This window comes from Blennius ocellaris (assembly GCF_963422515.1).
Source record: "Blennius ocellaris genome assembly, chromosome: 23".
NCBI lineage: Eukaryota > Metazoa > Chordata > Actinopteri > Blenniiformes > Blenniidae > Blennius > Blennius ocellaris.
Genome location: NC_137672.1, coordinates 18,167,525 through 18,184,858, shown reverse-complemented (window position 1 = coordinate 18,184,858; position 17,334 = coordinate 18,167,525). Strand labels below are relative to the sequence as shown.

The 17,334-nt window shown below is 42.6% G+C and overlaps 1 protein-coding gene across 2 annotated transcripts in view; it reads right to left on the bottom strand.

Moving 5' to 3' along the window:
- Positions 1-17,334, bottom strand: part of adisspb (adipose secreted signaling protein b) — a 215,827-nt gene that overhangs the window by 16,828 nt on the left and 181,665 nt on the right. Inside the window, exons 2-3 of one of the 2 annotated variants that reach the window (XM_080519095.1) lie at positions 6,793-6,905; positions 2,829-2,929 (exon numbers count right to left, since the gene is read on the bottom strand). In XM_080519095.1, coding sequence (XP_080375221.1) covers positions 2,829-2,847 — 19 coding nt within the window. In that variant the 5' untranslated portion in view covers positions 2,848-2,929; positions 6,793-6,905. Of the gene's footprint in view, positions 1-2,828; positions 2,930-6,792; positions 6,926-17,334 lie in introns of those variants that run through there. The other variant, XM_080519094.1, reaches the window with a different exon arrangement.

The following is a 17,334-nucleotide window of genomic DNA, read 5'->3' as shown; positions in this document are numbered from 1 at the left end:
CAGGTATTACTGGATCGTCTACTAGCCGCCCGAGCTAGCGGCTCCCGCGAGCCGCTAGCCGGTAGTGGCCCGTGCTCCTCTTCTCCTCTCTCGGTCTCTTCCAGGCTCAATCTTTCATCAAGGCTCATAAAACACCGACTATAACTTCAAAACACTGTAAAAACTTGGATATTTAAGAGGAAACAAGCCGATATAAACACAACAGATGGAGATCTGCACAACTCGTGACATCACACATAGGCTCCGCCCACGAAGAAGGATTCCCCCGACTTCCTCGGCTGGAGATTCAAAATTCAAATAACTTTGTTATGCGACAACAGTGGAGGGGCAGAGTCGGAGGAACCGTACAAGTAGAACCCCAACTATCGTTTTCTGCAAAGTAGTGTTTTACATTTCACTGGGAATTTAAGTGCAACACAATTTAAGAGCCTTCTAAAGAATGTCACATCCTGCCGAAGGGTCGACCTCTCGACTGTTAACGTGAATATTTTTGCACAAACAAAAGCGTGTCCGGCTCATTATCGCGGTCACATGACATCACCTCCACCCCCCTCCCAGTGGGAAACACTAATAACCACACGAGGCTTATTTCAGATTAATCTATATCATCGTCTGTCCCTCCTAATCCGTCTGTCGCCGCGTCTCTCTATCTGCCGGCTTATCCCGGCGACTCCCGGCGGGTTTCCGTCTGGAGAGAAAAGCAGAATTTGTGCCGACTCGGCAGGTTTGATTTCCCGAATAACTTGTCGACGGAATGAGTCTCACCTGTGAAACGTGCAGATTCTGTCAAGTCGGAAATGCAATTTCTTATCAAAAATAAATGAATCCGCCGATTTAAAGACAGATTTGGCGAGTAATTATTGTGTAAAATTTCAAATTGATAAATAGAATTTTAAGTCTATTTCAAGAAAATGCGTCGTCTTTGCATTTCAAATTCATTTTACATAATGAGTTGTGGTGTCTCTTCCTTTTAGGCAGGGACAAATGTTGCCTGAGCAGAAATACCCCAAAAAATATAGATATACATTTTCAAATTTAATGCACTTGAGAAAATACTTTAATCCTATATAAAAGAATCTTAACAGACGGAATGAGTCTCACCTGTGAAACGTGCAGATTCTGTACAGTCGGAAATGCTATTCCTTATAAAAAATAAATGAATCTGCCGATTTAAAGACAGATTTCGTTTGACAACTAAATAATGAGAGGAAAGCGAGTAATTATTGTGTAAAATTTCAAATTGATAAAAACGATTTTGAGCCTATCTAAGGTCGTTTCAAGTGAAATTGCAGTGTCTTTGCATTTTCAATTAATTTTATATAATGAGCTGTGGTGTCTGTTCCTTTTAGGCAGGGACAAATGTTGCCTGAGCAGAAATGCAAAAAAAAATAAAATAATTTTTTTTTAATTGAATGCACTTGAGAAAATACTTTAATCCTATATAAAATAATCTTAACAGGTTTTGTCCACGTTTTTAATCCTGCCAATATCATAAATCCCCCTCACCCTCTACACACTTCCTGCCGAGTCGGCAAAGTGGTCTTTGAAGGCCACCAGGAAAAACCTGTGGCTTGGTTATTGTGGTAATAAAAAAACTCTTTCAGCCGTTGGTTTTTGTCGGGAACCGACCTTGTGTCCAGATTGTTTTTTTAAGTCGTTCGCTTCCTGAAGGAAATAGGCCCGTTTGCCTTGACGAGAACTGGCCGACGATCGAACGACGACACCAACAGGAATCGATCTCGAATTTAAAACGCGATTGATTTTTCATCAAAGAACGCCTCGGGGTCTGTGGAAAGGTTGTACCGTGATTTACAATAAGGGCACTTCCTTTTAACAGTTTTATTTATATATATATATATATATTTTTTTTTTTTTTTCCTGGGAGGGCTGCAGAGCTGCAGAGAGGAAATACCACACATGTTGTATAACGGGTCCAGGTCAGCAGTAAACCTGATTAGATTCCCATAAAAAAAAAAGTTAAAAGCTGTAAATCCTGGAGATTGTTCTCAACATGACCAGAAGACAGATGCTTTTTTTTTTTCTTTTTTTTGGCATTTTCATAAGACCTGGTTGAAACGATGCCAAGAAAGAAAATGATTAATCAATGATTTTGACAACGTCTGAATATCGTGGTTCGTTTGGTCGATACAGTTACTAACAGTTATCCGAGGGTTACTGTTATTCAGTATGTCAAGAATCTTTGTCAATTTTCACTAACCTGTGTGGGCGGGTCAAAGAGAGCATCCACTACCAGAGGGAGGGGTTATTTCCCTTTGTGACGTCATCAAAGGAAACTCTGACTCGCCTGTATGAGCACATGATCGCTAAAAAAGTTGGCGCAGTGGACTTTCTCCACTTCTTTGGCCTCATACACAGGATATGAGGGAGAAATATTACCGTTACCACGGCTGTTTGACCTGAATTTTACTGTCTTGTTGTCTGTATTATGTTGTATTTTTAACTTTTGTGACGTGACCTTGAGCGGTCTGAAAGGCAGCTACAAATATAACGCATCATTACGCTTTTTATTATTAAGATAGTCACGCTTGACTGTGGTGTTCCTCGTCCATGAGACTCTCATGACGTTTTACGCCACAATAGGCAGAGATTTCTAGAAGATGTAGAAAACCTTTCACGTGTACGAGGAAAGAACGTTTCTGTAATATTTGCGTTTTCAACGGCGTCAGTTTTTACTGGACGCTCAAAGTCCTTCATAGTCATTTATGCATTTAACCTTTCAAAACATGGTTTTTGATCCCGAGTTTTACATAAATGCACTTTCCTAATACTGAAACACAAGTTGGTCAAATCCACAGATCCAAACTCACTCTTCTTCGCGGCGGCCATGATGTCACAGGATTCGGTCCGGCGCTGAGACACTGGCCACGTCACGGCGTCCTCATCCCAGCAGGCCGACCTCAGAAGGACCCTGCAAAACCAGTTAGGCGACAATGAGAGCAAGGCATTTATCAATATATTGACGGAAAGAGACAGAACAAGGAGGGACGGGGGGGGTGAAATGATGAGATCAACAGACCAGCAGGCCTTGGGAGGTTAGAAGAAGAGAAAATAACGTCTTCTCATCGGAAGATTTTCGTCCTGAATCCAGGAACCCCTCCGGTTGGGGGGTATTTCAGCGGTAGTGGAACCAGGAGGAACAGACTCTTGACAGAGAGTTCAATTAAAGGAAAACAACCAAACGGTCTAAGAGGATTAGCTCACGAGGGGGGGGGGGTGTTGGTGGGCTTCACACAGATGGAGAATCAGGTCTCTGATAGGTGCTTATAGCAGACGTAGACGTACAGAAGAGAATCGCACCGCGTAGCAAAGAAACGGCGTCTTTGCGGTGACGTGAAGAAAAAAAAACAAGCGTGGGTAGAGCGACGTAATCCTCCGTCCCGTCATGATAATACTCACAAGTACTTATTCTCAGGCATTACCGATGTTACACAACAAGGACGGACACATGTTCGCCCGGATTGATTCCGCCGCGGTAGGAACTTTATATAATGTTGGGGGAAAAAACAGGTGACGGCTTAACGCGGCAGCAGGAACGGCCTCTGGCTCCTACTGTTAGCATGTAGCATGGCCCGGCGCTACCGCGACATTGTGGTTATTTGATGACATCACGGACCTCCGTGGGGGGGGGGGGCGATTACGTCATCTTTTTTTCCACAGATGATCGTCTTTGCCGACTTTGCCGTCCACGAGCCGGGGTTTTAAAATGTCCCCACTCTGGGACCCGTGTCAAAAACTTCTAAAAACACGCCTGACGAGGATGACGGGCCAGGAAACGTCTGGTTTCGGTGAAGCGGTTTCCTGGTGTGGACGGACCCTGAGGTCAGCGTCGTTTCACCACGCTAGCGGTACCAGAACTACTGTAACCAGGTTCAACTGTTCACACGCAAGGCAGCTCAGTCAGTGTCTCACTCAAGGACACTTTGATAGGTGGAGATGGGAGTGGAACCTGCAACCTTCCGATTCCACTGTCACGGCGGGAACCCCTTGGTTTGGAACAACCGTTAGACAGGAAGTCATGGTGGCCGTCTGCCAGATTAAACCCGGTGCGGTGATCTGTGCTGAAGCAGCTCAGCGGTTAAGAGTCGTTTCAGAATCGTTTCAGACGGGACGCATGTTTGAATTCCACGAAATCTTAAAAGCTGCCGACGTCCGTGAGATCTGTGACCCAGCGTGTCCCTCCGTGGTTCACACTTCCTGTTTGGAGCGAAAGCCGACGAGGCGAATGTCAAGAGAACGAGTTTGGACGCCAAGAGTCGTTACTTTTCTCCGCGCGTTTGAGGAAAGGAAGGCCATTTATGCCACAGGAGAAAAAACTAAACAAAAAAACTTCCAAGTGTCACCTCCACCGAGACGATGATCCACTTTTAATTGGCACATTTAAAAATTTTAATATGACATTTCAAAATATCATACGTCTGAATATCGTGGTTAGTTTGGTCGTTACAGTTACTAACAATTATCCAATGGTTACTGTTACTCAGTATGTCAATAATCTTTGTCAATTTTCATTAACCTGTGTGGGCGGATCAAAGGGAGGAGTTATTTCCCCTTGTGATGTCATCAAGGGAAACTCTCCGATTCGCCTGTATGAGCACATGATCGCTAAAAAAGTTGGAGCAGTGGACTTTCGTCACCTCTTTGGCCTCATACACAGGATATGACGACGATCTGTGACCTAGCGCGTCCCTCCGTGGTTCACACTTCCTTCCCGTTCGGAGCGAAAGCCGACGAGGCGAACGTCAAAGAACGAGTTTGACAAGAGTCGTTACTTTTCTCTGTGCATTTGAGGAAAGGAAGGCCATTTATGCCACGGGAGAAAAAAAAAAAAAAAAAAAACTTCCAAGTGTCACGTCCACCGAGACGATGATCCACTTTTAATCGGCACAAAATCCCGACTGCTGTTTTTGAGCGCCGAAATGGGTCGCTATGATTAGAGGGAAAGAAAGAAAAAAAACAAAAAGCCACTGATGGGATTCGAAGGCACCGCTTCGCCTCCAGCTGTGAAACCGGCGGTGTGACACATGAGGTGGGACGCGATTGGACGGGGACGATCTGCAGCGTCTCACACGCTTGCAGGTGTTCGCCGATGGGCGACACGTCGACCAGGAAAAAAAGCTGCGTACTTGTCAATCACGGTGCGGCGAGAAAACTTTTCCCAAGACTTACATTGGTTCCACGACGTTTTCAAAGTGGAAACGACAAGAGGAAACTTTTCCCCAAACGGCTCCACCGAGGCAGACGCATATCTTCACGTGTGTGTTTTCATGTGTAAACGCCGTTTCCACTGGAAACGTTGTCATGTAGACGCTGAATAATGCCATTTTTTGTGCCTTTTTTCATGCAAACTTTGCGATTTCGGTTCAGATTGCACTCGTTCTCTCTCTCAGGAGATGGAGGTTCATGATATTAGTGTCTTCTTCACTTCATCAGCATATTCGCCTGCAGTCCGACGTGAACTTAATGGTGTTTTTTTTTTTTCTTTCTTTCCGCCGTCGCCGTCGCTTCACAGGATATTAAAACAAGGCGGCGAGTGGCTGGAACATATCGCACCTCACAAATCACAGCGGATGTGTAGTGAAGAACACATTTAATCTGTTTGGCTTCGGCCTGAAATAATACGGAGAGTTTCATCCACCAGTATTCTCTCAGCACCAGTAACTGATGTCACATGACATGAAAGAGACTTTGCAGTTTACCGAATGTGTTTTATATCCACCGTTTTCCCTTAATTCTGTTTTTTTTATTTACTTGTAAAGCTGACATTAATAAATCTGTTTCTCCCTCCTCTGACTCTGGAGACTTTACTGTCCACCGTCGCCAGTTAAACCAAGCTAAGTCGAACACTTAATCAAGTTTGTAATTTAGAATATTTATTATTTAAGAAGGCTAAAGGCGTGGGACTGTGTTTACTGTCGCTGGTACCCATCCATCCACATCCTTGCAATTTTACTTGAGTATCGAGTTTAAATTGTGTCTAAGATTTTATATTATGTTATTTATTTTCCTTTTGTTTTACTGAAATACGGATCTCTTCATTCACAACAGTGCAAGACGTATTAAAGCATGAAATAGTCATTTTCAACATGAAATCACACATGTTTGTCACATATCCAGTGTGCAGATATGCCTGTATTTGATTATCAGTCAACAATGCAAACAATACACACATTTGTTTTCATTCTTGAATGGTGCAAACTAAAAAAACTGGAGACTGACGACATCAATCAAATAAAACCGTCACATGCAAAAACATTATCAGGAACAATTCATCATGGTCAATGATTTTAAAAACAAAAAACAAAAACGCAACCATAAATAAACTTCTAAGTCTTCATGATGCACTGAAATAGTGTTTTTTTTTTCTCAATTAACTGGCAATTGAGCTCGTAGATCAATAAGCTTTGACCATTAAATGACAATCTGCACCCAGCTGGGGCTGTTTGCTGTGCACGCAACAACAACGAGAATTAACTCACAGTGACGAAACCAAGACACAATCGAGACACAATAACAACAATAAAGTGAGTGAGATGGAAATATGAGCTGCACTGCCTGAACAAAGCCTGCATTGTGCTGCAGGAACAGCCAGTTTCCACACATTACTTCTCCTCCAACTACTAGAAAGGGAGGAGGAGGAGGAGGAGGGGAGGGACACTGTTTATATTATTAAATGAACATTTCTATGAGATCGAGGGTTTGTTATTTCCTTCTAAAAAAAAGAAAAAGAAGAAGAAGTAAAGTTGGAATTGGATTTAATTGGTGTTCACTTACCTTCCTGTGCGGAAGCTGGACGGACAGTGTTCAGTTTTGCGGATCTTTTGGAGGAATAAAGGTTTTAGAAGGAGAATCGAGGAGTAAACAGCCAGGAGCTGCACTCTCTCTCCCTCTCTCTCCCTCTCTCTCTCTCTGCTACACACTTTCTCACGACTTCCGCATTCGGTCACGTGACGTGTTGCGCGTCTCGCGCCCCCCTTTTTTTTTTTTTTTACCCGCCTCCTCCTTTTCTTTTCTTTTTCTTTTCTCTCTCCGCAGCGACAATAAATGACTATTATTGCACGAGCACGTTTCACACGGTCGAGAGACTCCCGCCTCAGTGTTGTGATGGAAGTGCGCCATCTGTCGGTGACTCTGCGCAACTCTTCCTCCTGACGACCTCGGAGGTCTGGATGGTTCATATTTTTTTTTTTTTTTTTGTCTCAGATTTTCTTTCTCTTTTCTTTTATTATTAGGATTTTATTTTTAAAACAAATTTATTTATTTTTTTAATAATTTTTTTTTATTATGTATTTATTGCGTCACGTGGTTGCAAATAAATCTGCAAAATTAAACATTCGGCCAGAACTCAAAACAAAGTGTGCAAAAAACGAGCACAAGTTAAGACTAATGGATTTCATGTCACGAGAGAAAAAGTTTCTGCAAACTAACAAGTGACTTTGTTGAGATTTAAAATTAAATTTTTTTTAAATACAATACAGTCATTCCTATGTGCTTTTACAGAAGAAAATAGAAAAGCCCAACAGATCCACATGAGCAAGCAGGTTTGTTTGCGACTGTGGAAAGGAGAATCTCCCTCCAACAGGGAGAAACCTTTGCAGAAACCAGACTCAGAGGTCGGATGTTTCATTTTTTTTTTTTTTTTTTTTTTTTGTGGCTCAGATTTTCTTTTTTTTCTTTTTCTGTGTCTCAGATTTTCTTTCTTTTTTATTTTATTATGATGATTTTATTTTTAGAACAAATTTTATTATTTAAAAAAAAAAAAATTTTTAATCATGTATTTATTGAGTCACGTGGTTGCAAATAAATCTGCAAAATTAAATATTCGGGCAGAACTCAAAACAAAGTGTGTAAAAAAACGCGCACAAGTTAATACTAATAGATTTCATGTCACGAGAGAAAAAGTGTCTGCAAACTAACAAGTGACTATTTGTCGATATTTTAAGACAAAAACATTTTTTAAAATACAATACAGTCATTCCTATGTGCTTTTAAAGAAGAAAATAGAAAAGCCCAACATCCACATGAGCAAGCAGGTTTGTTTGCGACTGTGGAAAGGAAAAACTCACCTTTGCAGAAACCAGACTCAGAAGTCGGATGTTTCATATTCTACAGACAAATCTGAGGCCATTTAAAGCTTTATTATTAAAGACCACACTATGTTTATTAACATTTATTTATTATATCCAGTGGTTTTCCTCATACACGAAAAGAAAGACATTTAACGACGTAACGTCTGATGTGTCCAGCCTGTATTGTGGAGTTCCACAAGGCTCTTTCCCGGGGCCCGTTTTGTTTCTATTGTACCTCTTATCTCTTGGTCGTCTTATTGGTGGTTTCTAAAATGTGTCCTATCACGTATTCGCTGATCATATCCAATTATATCGCGCCTTCAATGACTCGGGGTTTAATATCTTATCTATGTTTTTGGCGTTAGTAAAAACTAGTTTTCGCCAGATAAATGCTGACAAAACTGAGACTCTGATCGTCGCTCCGGATAAAAAGATTCGTCTGGTGAAAAAAAACCACGAGGTGCTCTGGGTTCGTCTGTTAAAATCAGCCTCACAAACCTCCAGTTTGATCAGGCCACGTCGTTAGAGCGGAAAAAAAACGAAAAACTGCTTTTACCACCTGAGAAATATTCGTAAAGTGAGCAGGATGCTGTCAAACTGTCCTTTCAGGCTGCATTCTTGACTCTATGGACTCTTTTAAAAAGCACTTCAGACATATTTTTATGATTTAAAAAAAATATTTGTTAAATGAATTTTCCACTTTTACTATGTATTTAATGAACTTCATATGTTTTGTTTCTGTTGCTCCCATTTTGTGTACAGCACTTTGGGATGTTTATCTGTGAAAAGCACTTTATAAACAAACTTCACTCCCTTATTTACTTGTTGTGAAACATTGAAGGTTTTTATTGCCACTGTTACAAAAACAACTTAAACACTATCAGGTACACTGAAAGCTGAAAGGTCAAAGGGTCAAGACATAACAGCAGCACCTTAATCAACGTTTATCCATACCATTTCCTCACGTTTTGTTGTTTATTTGGTAAAAAAAATATGGAAGTTATCAAATATGGTCACTTCCCTAATAAACCGTCAAGCATATATGTTGGACTTGACTGTGAATATTGCACTTGAGTTATGTCGTGATACATTGATTGGACGATCCAGTGTTTGCTTTGTTTTGCTCAAATAAATTAAATTAATACAATTCTAACCTTGGTACTTGATTAAAATCACAGCTAAATACAAATAAAGACCACATTTGGCTGCTATACTGGCGTTTATTTGAGTCAATATTTGTGTGTGTCGGTATAAACAACATTAATATAACATTGTTTATTTCATTTAATTGAGACGAGCGCACATGCGGGAATGTACCATGTAAGTCAGGTCTACAGGTGGACCTACGTCTTTAAAGGCCAAAAGAAAACTGTAAAACAAAATACTACGGAAATCAAATGTCATTATTCTATTATAACCTAATTTATATGAAGCTACAGATTCATAACTTCGACTAAATATAAGGAATTTACGACAGTTTTTTGTAATAACGAAGTCGCGCACCCCTCCACTTCCCACAAATGGACTCTCCCGGGCAAGACCAAGCAAAATACCTTTTTTCCGCTTAAGTTTTAACGCGATTTTCTTCGGTTATAAGTCGGTAATTTACTCAGTCGTCAGTTCAACTTATCCTTTGATATTTGATGTTTTTTTTCCTGGAAAACATATTCGACGTCAACCGCCGAGGTAAAGAAGACAAACGAGAATTACCGAGCGGAATTGGCGCTAATTAGCTGCGGCAATGAAGCAACCGGCTGAAGGTAAAATACTCAACTTTATCGCTGCGAAGGTTTATAATTTGTTTATAAATATTGATTTAGATTTTTTTTTTTAAGTAGGCTATTTGCAGAAGACAAAAAAACATAGAAGGACGTGAAATAGAGTAACAAGAATGAGCAGTTAACGTTTTTATTTTTAAATAAATACACGGGTTGGCCTGCAAAACTGTACGCACTTTTGCGTAGCGCGAGCGGGAACGCTTGTGCGATTCATGGCTCGAAACTACGCAAAAAAAAAAAAAAACGCACCTGTGAGTAAAATTGTGCACGTGAAGTGCTCATGCCCACAACGTGCAGCGGTGGGCGTGGCTCAACCACCCCGACTCTGACGACGGTGTAAAGAGAAGAGGAACGTTGTGTGTGCGTGCGCGCGCAACTACAGGTACGTGAACTCTTCCATAACCGGGCAACAAAATATGGACGGTAAGTGTAAATCTTATATCTTTTATAATTAGTTAAATATCAATAAAGGGATTAAAATGGAGATATCCAAGTAAAGTACAAGTGTGTGGAAATATTCAATTTTTTCGTTATTTAAAATAAACATCTGTTGCGATTTACAAATTGCATTATTTTCATTTAACTATACAATTCAGTGGTTATCAGCACCAGGTGCTTTTGCTTGCTTTTGTTCTTCATTCACTCCAGCCGAATTATTTTATTTATTTAATGTGATGGCATTGTGATAAACTCCCTGAAGGCAAGGTTTAATGTTGGCCAGCTGTTTCCGTGAATATTCTATTGCTTCTGTCATATTTAGTTCTGCAATCCTCAATGTATGACTTGTTTTTGCGCCATGTTTTTAATTACTGCCCGGGAGGTTTTGCCACGCAGCCCGGCTAGCTCAGTCGGTAGAGCATGAGACTCTTAATCTCAGGGTCGTGGGTTCGAGCCCCACGTTGGGCGCACATCTTTTTCATCAGAAATCACATCAAAGCTTTTATTTTTCAGTTTTTCTTTTCTTTTCAAGGTTTAATCATACAATGTTTTTAGAATAATATTGGCTCATGAGAATCCTTAGTGGTAAACAAGTTAAAGCTTTTCTTATCCATGTGCTTCTGCTTTATGGACAGCACCCCCCCCCCATACCCGCTAGTTCTTTTGCGCCTTTGTTTGCTTGAGATGCCGCTTTGATGCTGAAGAAGAAGAAAGAAAAAAAAAAACAGTCGTCCCTGGGTGGGCTCGAACCACCAACCTTTCGGTTAACAGCCGAACGCGCTAACCGATTGCGCCACAGAGACCACATGACTCCAGTTTGCTCCTAATTCCTGTTAAATCATTACATGACCACTGGATGTTACTGTTTAATTCATTGAATGTTCCTATTTGTGATATATGATAGGCCATTTGTACATTTCTGTTAACACCTGTCACATCTTTAACTTCTCCTATTGTATTAGTTTTGTCAGTTTGATTGCAGTTTTGATCTCCAGATGACGCTTCTTGCCTAGTTAACGTCAACACTACTTTTTATTCCTCTCTTGGTATCCCTCACGTCGTATTCAATCGCCCTTCTGGTTTCCTCCTTTTCAGTGTAGCTGGCAAATATTTATCCCACAATGAAACCGGAGGCTGTGTCATGAATTTTAACGACTGCCTCTGATGCCAGGATAAGCAGCCCGGCTAGCTCAGTCGGTAGAGCATGAGACTCTTAATCTCAGGGTCGTGGGTTCGAGCCCCACGTTGGGCGCACATGTTTTGTCAAAGAATTAAAAATGATAAGAACAAAATAGACCGTCGCCGTCGCCATACGCCATACTTTTTGTCTCCAAAAGATTCCCTCCATACGTCACTATGAACACGGCTCAACGTGTGGCTCAAAGAGAGGTAGTACATGTGGGAGGCCCTCAGGAATGTGACTCACTGTAGACTCCTGCTACTTCTATACAACTCTGCTTCTATAGATCTCAGCTGCGGGTATCAGTCGCTGGGTGACCGTGATGTATGGCACTATAAGTCACCCCTCCCCCTACCCTGAGCTGTGTTCGCCGCAGGCACACACAAGGAGTCTGAAGCAAGGCGAGGGGGCAGTCTTGTCTCTGTGGCGCAATCGGTTAGCGCGTTCGGCTGTTAACCGAAAGGTTGGTGGTTCGAGCCCACCCAGGGACGGTAGCTTTTCTTCTCAGTATTGGATTATCTTGTTTTTGTTGGCTGGGAGTGACGGTCCAAAGCTACTCACCATTAACTACGCCATGATGAAGTAATTCAGTCTCTGCCAAAATCGTAGACCCTACAAGACACACACAAAAAGACCCTGGATTCACCCTGAAGGGGTGTGAGAGCTGCGTCCGTATACTCGGTACTGAGGCCTCATTCACACTACAATAGTTTTACGGTTTTAACATGAGTCCTACACGGGCTGAGATTTTGGCTGGCTCGTATTGAGGTGTTTGGTTTTTACAATGTTTGGGCTGGAAATAGTGAGTCACATCTGGCAACCCGGGTTCTGACCAGTTCTGACCGGTGTTTAGTGGATTTAATGTGAGTGTTGGGACCATGAGTGTAGGGTATGTGTGTGTGACAGGGGTGTGTGTGTGGAGTGTGTACAACTCATACTTACCTGGCAGGGGAGACACCATGATCATGAAGGTGGTTCACCCAAAGCGAGGCTCAGCCATTGCACTCAGGCTTTGTTGACCTTTGCGAATTCCTCAAATGTGGGAATCTCGACTGCATAATTTCTGGTAGTGGGGGACTGCGTTCGCGCTCTCCCCTGATCACTTGTTCAAAGGAAACTTTCAAGGAGATGAAAGAAGTTACTTTCCCAATGCTACTATGCAGTTTTTTTCACTGAGATTAAGTTACATCTTAACTCTCCACCAAAGGGCTTCCGGGAAGTTGACAGTCTATAGTCTACAGTGAGATTTCTCCCAGGTCGCTACAACCCCACATAATTTTCAGCCGAATGTGTCCTTTGTATATCCTGCAGATTGAATATAAAGGGACCCTGCATGTTCATGCAGTGCCACAGAGAGTGCAGTTCACACACATGAGCAGTAGATGGCAGCAGCAGGACGAGTCTTGACAAAGAACCAGGAAGTGTGTGTGTGAGGGTCTTTAGACATTTTCTTAAAATGTAAGATGTGAATCAAAACAGGTTTTATTTCATTGTGTTTATTTAGTTAACATGAACCTTCTGTGTCACTAACAGTCATTTGTATGTCACTGGACGAATGAAAACCATGACTTTATAGAGAAGTGATCACATGCTCACACTGCAATGCATGCTGGGAAATGTGAGCATGGTAGTTCAACAAAAACGTTAAAAATCTTCTTGTTCATGTTTTCCTCTGAGCATATTGTGTTTGTCAAGCTCTTGGACTGAAGCAGCCTGATGTGGACGATGGTTTAGTGGATTTAATGTGAGTGTTGGGACCATGAGTGTAGAGTGTGTGTGTGTGACAGGGGTGTGTGTGTGGAATGTGTACAACTCATACTTACCTGGCAGGGGAGACACCATGATCATGAAGGTGGTTCACCCAAGGCGAGGCTCAGCCATTGCACTCAGGCTTTGTTGACCTTTGCGAATTCCTCAAATGTGGGAATCTCGACTGCATAATTTCTGGTAGTGGGGGACTGCGTTCGCGCTCTCCCCTGATCACTTGTTCAAAGAAAATTAAGGAGCGTCAATCTGTCTTTTACTTCACCAATATATGTGATCTGTTCAGAGGACTATTGAGGTGTCTCAACTGTCAACACCAGGCTTTAAAAACCTCTATTGATGGAGGAACTGTAGACTCTTGACCAACGAGTTGCTTCCGGGCCCTGGCAACTGTAGACTCTGGACACTGTAGACTCTAAGCTAATGAGGCGGCAGAAACTGCATCTCATCTGTTCAGAAACTGTTGAGGTGTCTTAACTGTCAAAACCAGGCTTTAAAAACCGAGAGCAACTTTGTGGAGTGTCTGTGCAAAGAGATTGAGGTATTACACTTCTCAGCCTCCCTGGGAAAGTTTATGTGAAGGTGCTGAAAAGGGAGCTGATAGTTGAACTTCAGATACAGGAGGAACAATGCAGATTCTGTCCTGGCCGTGGAACAACGGACCAGCTCTTTGTCCTCGTGGAGAATTGAGGGTCATGGGGCTTTTGCCAATCCAGTCTACATGTATTTTGTGGACTTGGATAAGATCCGTCAAGATGTCTTGTGGGAGGTGCCAAGAGAGTACGGAGCACAGGGTGATGTCTCTACTCTTTGTCCAATTTTTCTCAAATGAGAAGGAAAATCAGTTAGAATAGATAAATGTATAATATAGAATGAAGGGCGCTGATTGAAACAAGAGGAACCTTTTCAGATGGTGGGGGGGGGGGGGGGGGTGATTGATGTAGAGTGTTGGGACCATGAGTGTAGAGTATGTGTGTGTGACAGGGGTGTGTGTGTGGAGTGTGTACAACTCATACTTACCTGGCAGGGGAGACACCATGATCATGAAGGTGGTTCACCCAAGGCGAGGCTCAGCCATTGCACTCAGGCTTTGTTGACCTTTGCGAATTCCTCAAATGTGGGAATCTCGACTGCATAATTTCTGGTAGTGGGGGACTGCGTTCGCGCTCTCCCCTGATCACTTGTTCAAAGAAAATTAAGGGATTTGAGTTTGTCTTTTCCTTCACCAACATATCTGCTATGTTCAGAGGACTCTTGAGGTGTATTCACTGTCAACACCAGGCGTAAAAAACTGATTGTGATGTCCAAATGAGGCTTTGAGCTCTTTCGGACCATCGTGTTGAAAATTGGTTCGTTTCTCGAAGCTTCATTCAGTAAAAACTTGGCGGTCGTCTGCTGGCGTATTGGTTCACCTGCAGCCAATCCAAAAGGTTGATGACCCCCAGCAAGTGTGCACTTGGATTTTTGCTGTATTTGTACACTTTTGTTATTATTTTCTCCATGGTTGGTAACTTCTATTTTGTCTTATGCCTCTGTGTTTTTGTCTGTCCTTGTATGTATGTTGACTGCTGAACAAACGAATTCCCCCCTCTGGACGATTAATGAAGTGTCTATTTCTAAATAAATCTGAAGCGAACTTCATTTTATGAGTTGCTTTTCCTTCTTGCTCTATCCTACCAATACTTGACAATACTTTGTCATTCAACATGTTAAAAACATGAAGAATGAAATTTGCTCCTCAGGCCAGCATTAAATATATAAATAATGAATAGTGTTGAATCCTGGTCCATTTTTTTCTCAAATGAGAAGGAAAATCAGTCAGAAAAGGTAAAGGTATAATATAGAATGAAGCGTGCTGATTGAAACAAGTGGAAAGTTCTGTTAGCGTTGCAGGACCATGAGTGTAGAGCATGTGTGTGTGACAGGGGTGTGTGTGTGGAGTGTGTACAACTCATACTTACCTGGTAGGGGAGACACCATGATCATGAAGGTGGTTCACCCAAGGCGAGGCTCAGCCATTGCACTCAGGCTTTGTTGACCTTTGCGAATTCCTCAAATGTGGGAATCTCGACTGCGTAATTTCTGGTAGTGGGGGACTGCGTTCGCGCTCTCCCCTGATCTCTTGTTCAAAGAAAATGAAGGGTTTTCAGTCTGTCAACACATCTCATCTGTTCAGAGACTGCTGCGGTGTCTTAACTGTCAACACCAGGCTTTAAAAACTGAGAGCAACTTTGTGGAGTGTCTGTGCAAAGAGGTTGAGGTATTACACTTCTCAGCCTCCCTGGGAAAGTTTATGTGAAGGTGCTGAAAAGGGAGCTGATAGTTGAACTTCAGATACAGGAGGAACAATGCAGATTCTGTCCTGGCCGTGGAACAACGGACTAGCTCTTTGTCCTCGTGGAGAATTGAGGGTCATGGGGCTTTTGCCAATCCAGTCTACATGTATTTTGTGGACTTGGATAAGATCCGTCAAAATGTCTTGTGGGAGGTGCTAAGACAGTACGGAGCACAGGGTGATGTCTCTACTCTTTGTCCAATTTTTCTCAAATGAGAAGGAAAATCAGTCAGAAAAATAAAGGTATAATATAGAATGAAGGGCGCTGATTGAAACAAGAGGAACATTTTCAGATGGTGGGGGGGGGGGGGGGGGGTGATTGACGTAGAGTGTTGGGACCATGAGTGTAGAGTATGTGTGTGTGACAGGGGTGTGTGTGTGGAGTGTGTACAATTCATACTTACCTGGCAGGGGAGACACCATGATCATGAAGGTGGTTCACCCAAGGCGAGGCTCAGCCATTGCACTCAGGCTTTGTTGACCTTTGCGAATTCCTCAAATGTGGGAATCTCGACTGCATAATTTCTGGTAGTGGGGGACTGCGTTCGCGCTCTCCCCTGATCTCTTGTTCAAAGAAAATTAAGGAGTGTCAATCTGTCTTTTACTTCACTAATATATGTGATCTGTTCAGAGGACTATGGAGGTGTCTCAACTGTCAACACCAGGCTTTAAAAACCTCTATTGATGGAGGAACTGTAGACTCTTGACCAACGAGTTGCTTCCGGGCCCTGGCAACTATAGACTCTGGACACTGTAGACTCTAAGCTAATGAGGCGGCAGAAACTGCATCTCATCTGTTCAGAAACTGTTGAGGTGTCTTAACTGTCAAAACCAGGCTTTAAAAACCGAGAGCAACTTTGTGGAGTGTCTGTGCAAAGAGGTTGAGGTATTACACTTCTCAGCCTCCCTGGGAAAGTTTATGTGAAGGTGCTGAAAAGGGAGCTGATAGTTGAACTTCAGATACAGGAGGAATAGTGCAGATTCTGTCCTGGCCGTGGAACAACGGACCAGATCTTTGCCCTCGTTGAGAATTGAGGGTCATGGGGCTTTTGCCAATCCAGTCTACATGTATTTTGTGGACTTGGATAAGATCCGTCAAGATGTCTTGTGGGAGGTGCTAAGAGAGTACGGAGCACAGGGTGATGTCTCTACTCTTTGTCCAATTTTTCTCAAATGAGAAGGAAAATCAGTTAGAATAGATAAATGTAATTATATAGAATGAAGGGCGCTGATTGAAACAAGAGGAACATTTTCAGATGGTGGGGGGGGGGGGGGGGGGGTGATTGATGTAGAGTGTTGGGACCATGAGTGTAGAGTATGTGTGTGTGACAGGGGTGTGTGTGTGTGTGTGCGTATGTGTGTGTGTGTGTGTGAGATTTAACGTGAGTGTTGTGACCATGAGTGTAGAGTGTGTGTGTGTGACAGGGGTGTGTGTGTGGAATGTGTACAACTCATACTTACCTGGCAGGGGAGACACCATGATCATGAAGGTGGTTCACCCAAGGCGAGGCTCAGCCATTGCACTCAGGCTTTGTTGACCTTTGCGAATTCCTCAAATGTGGGAATCTCGACTGCATAATTTCTGGTAGTGGGGGACTGCGTTCGCGCTCTCCCCTGATCTCTTGTTCAAAGAAAATGAAGGGTTTTCAGTCTGTCAACACATCTCATCTGTTCAGAGACTGCTGCGGTGTCTCAACTGTCAACACCAGGCTTTAAAAACTGAGAGCAACTTTGTGGAGTGTCTGTGCAAAG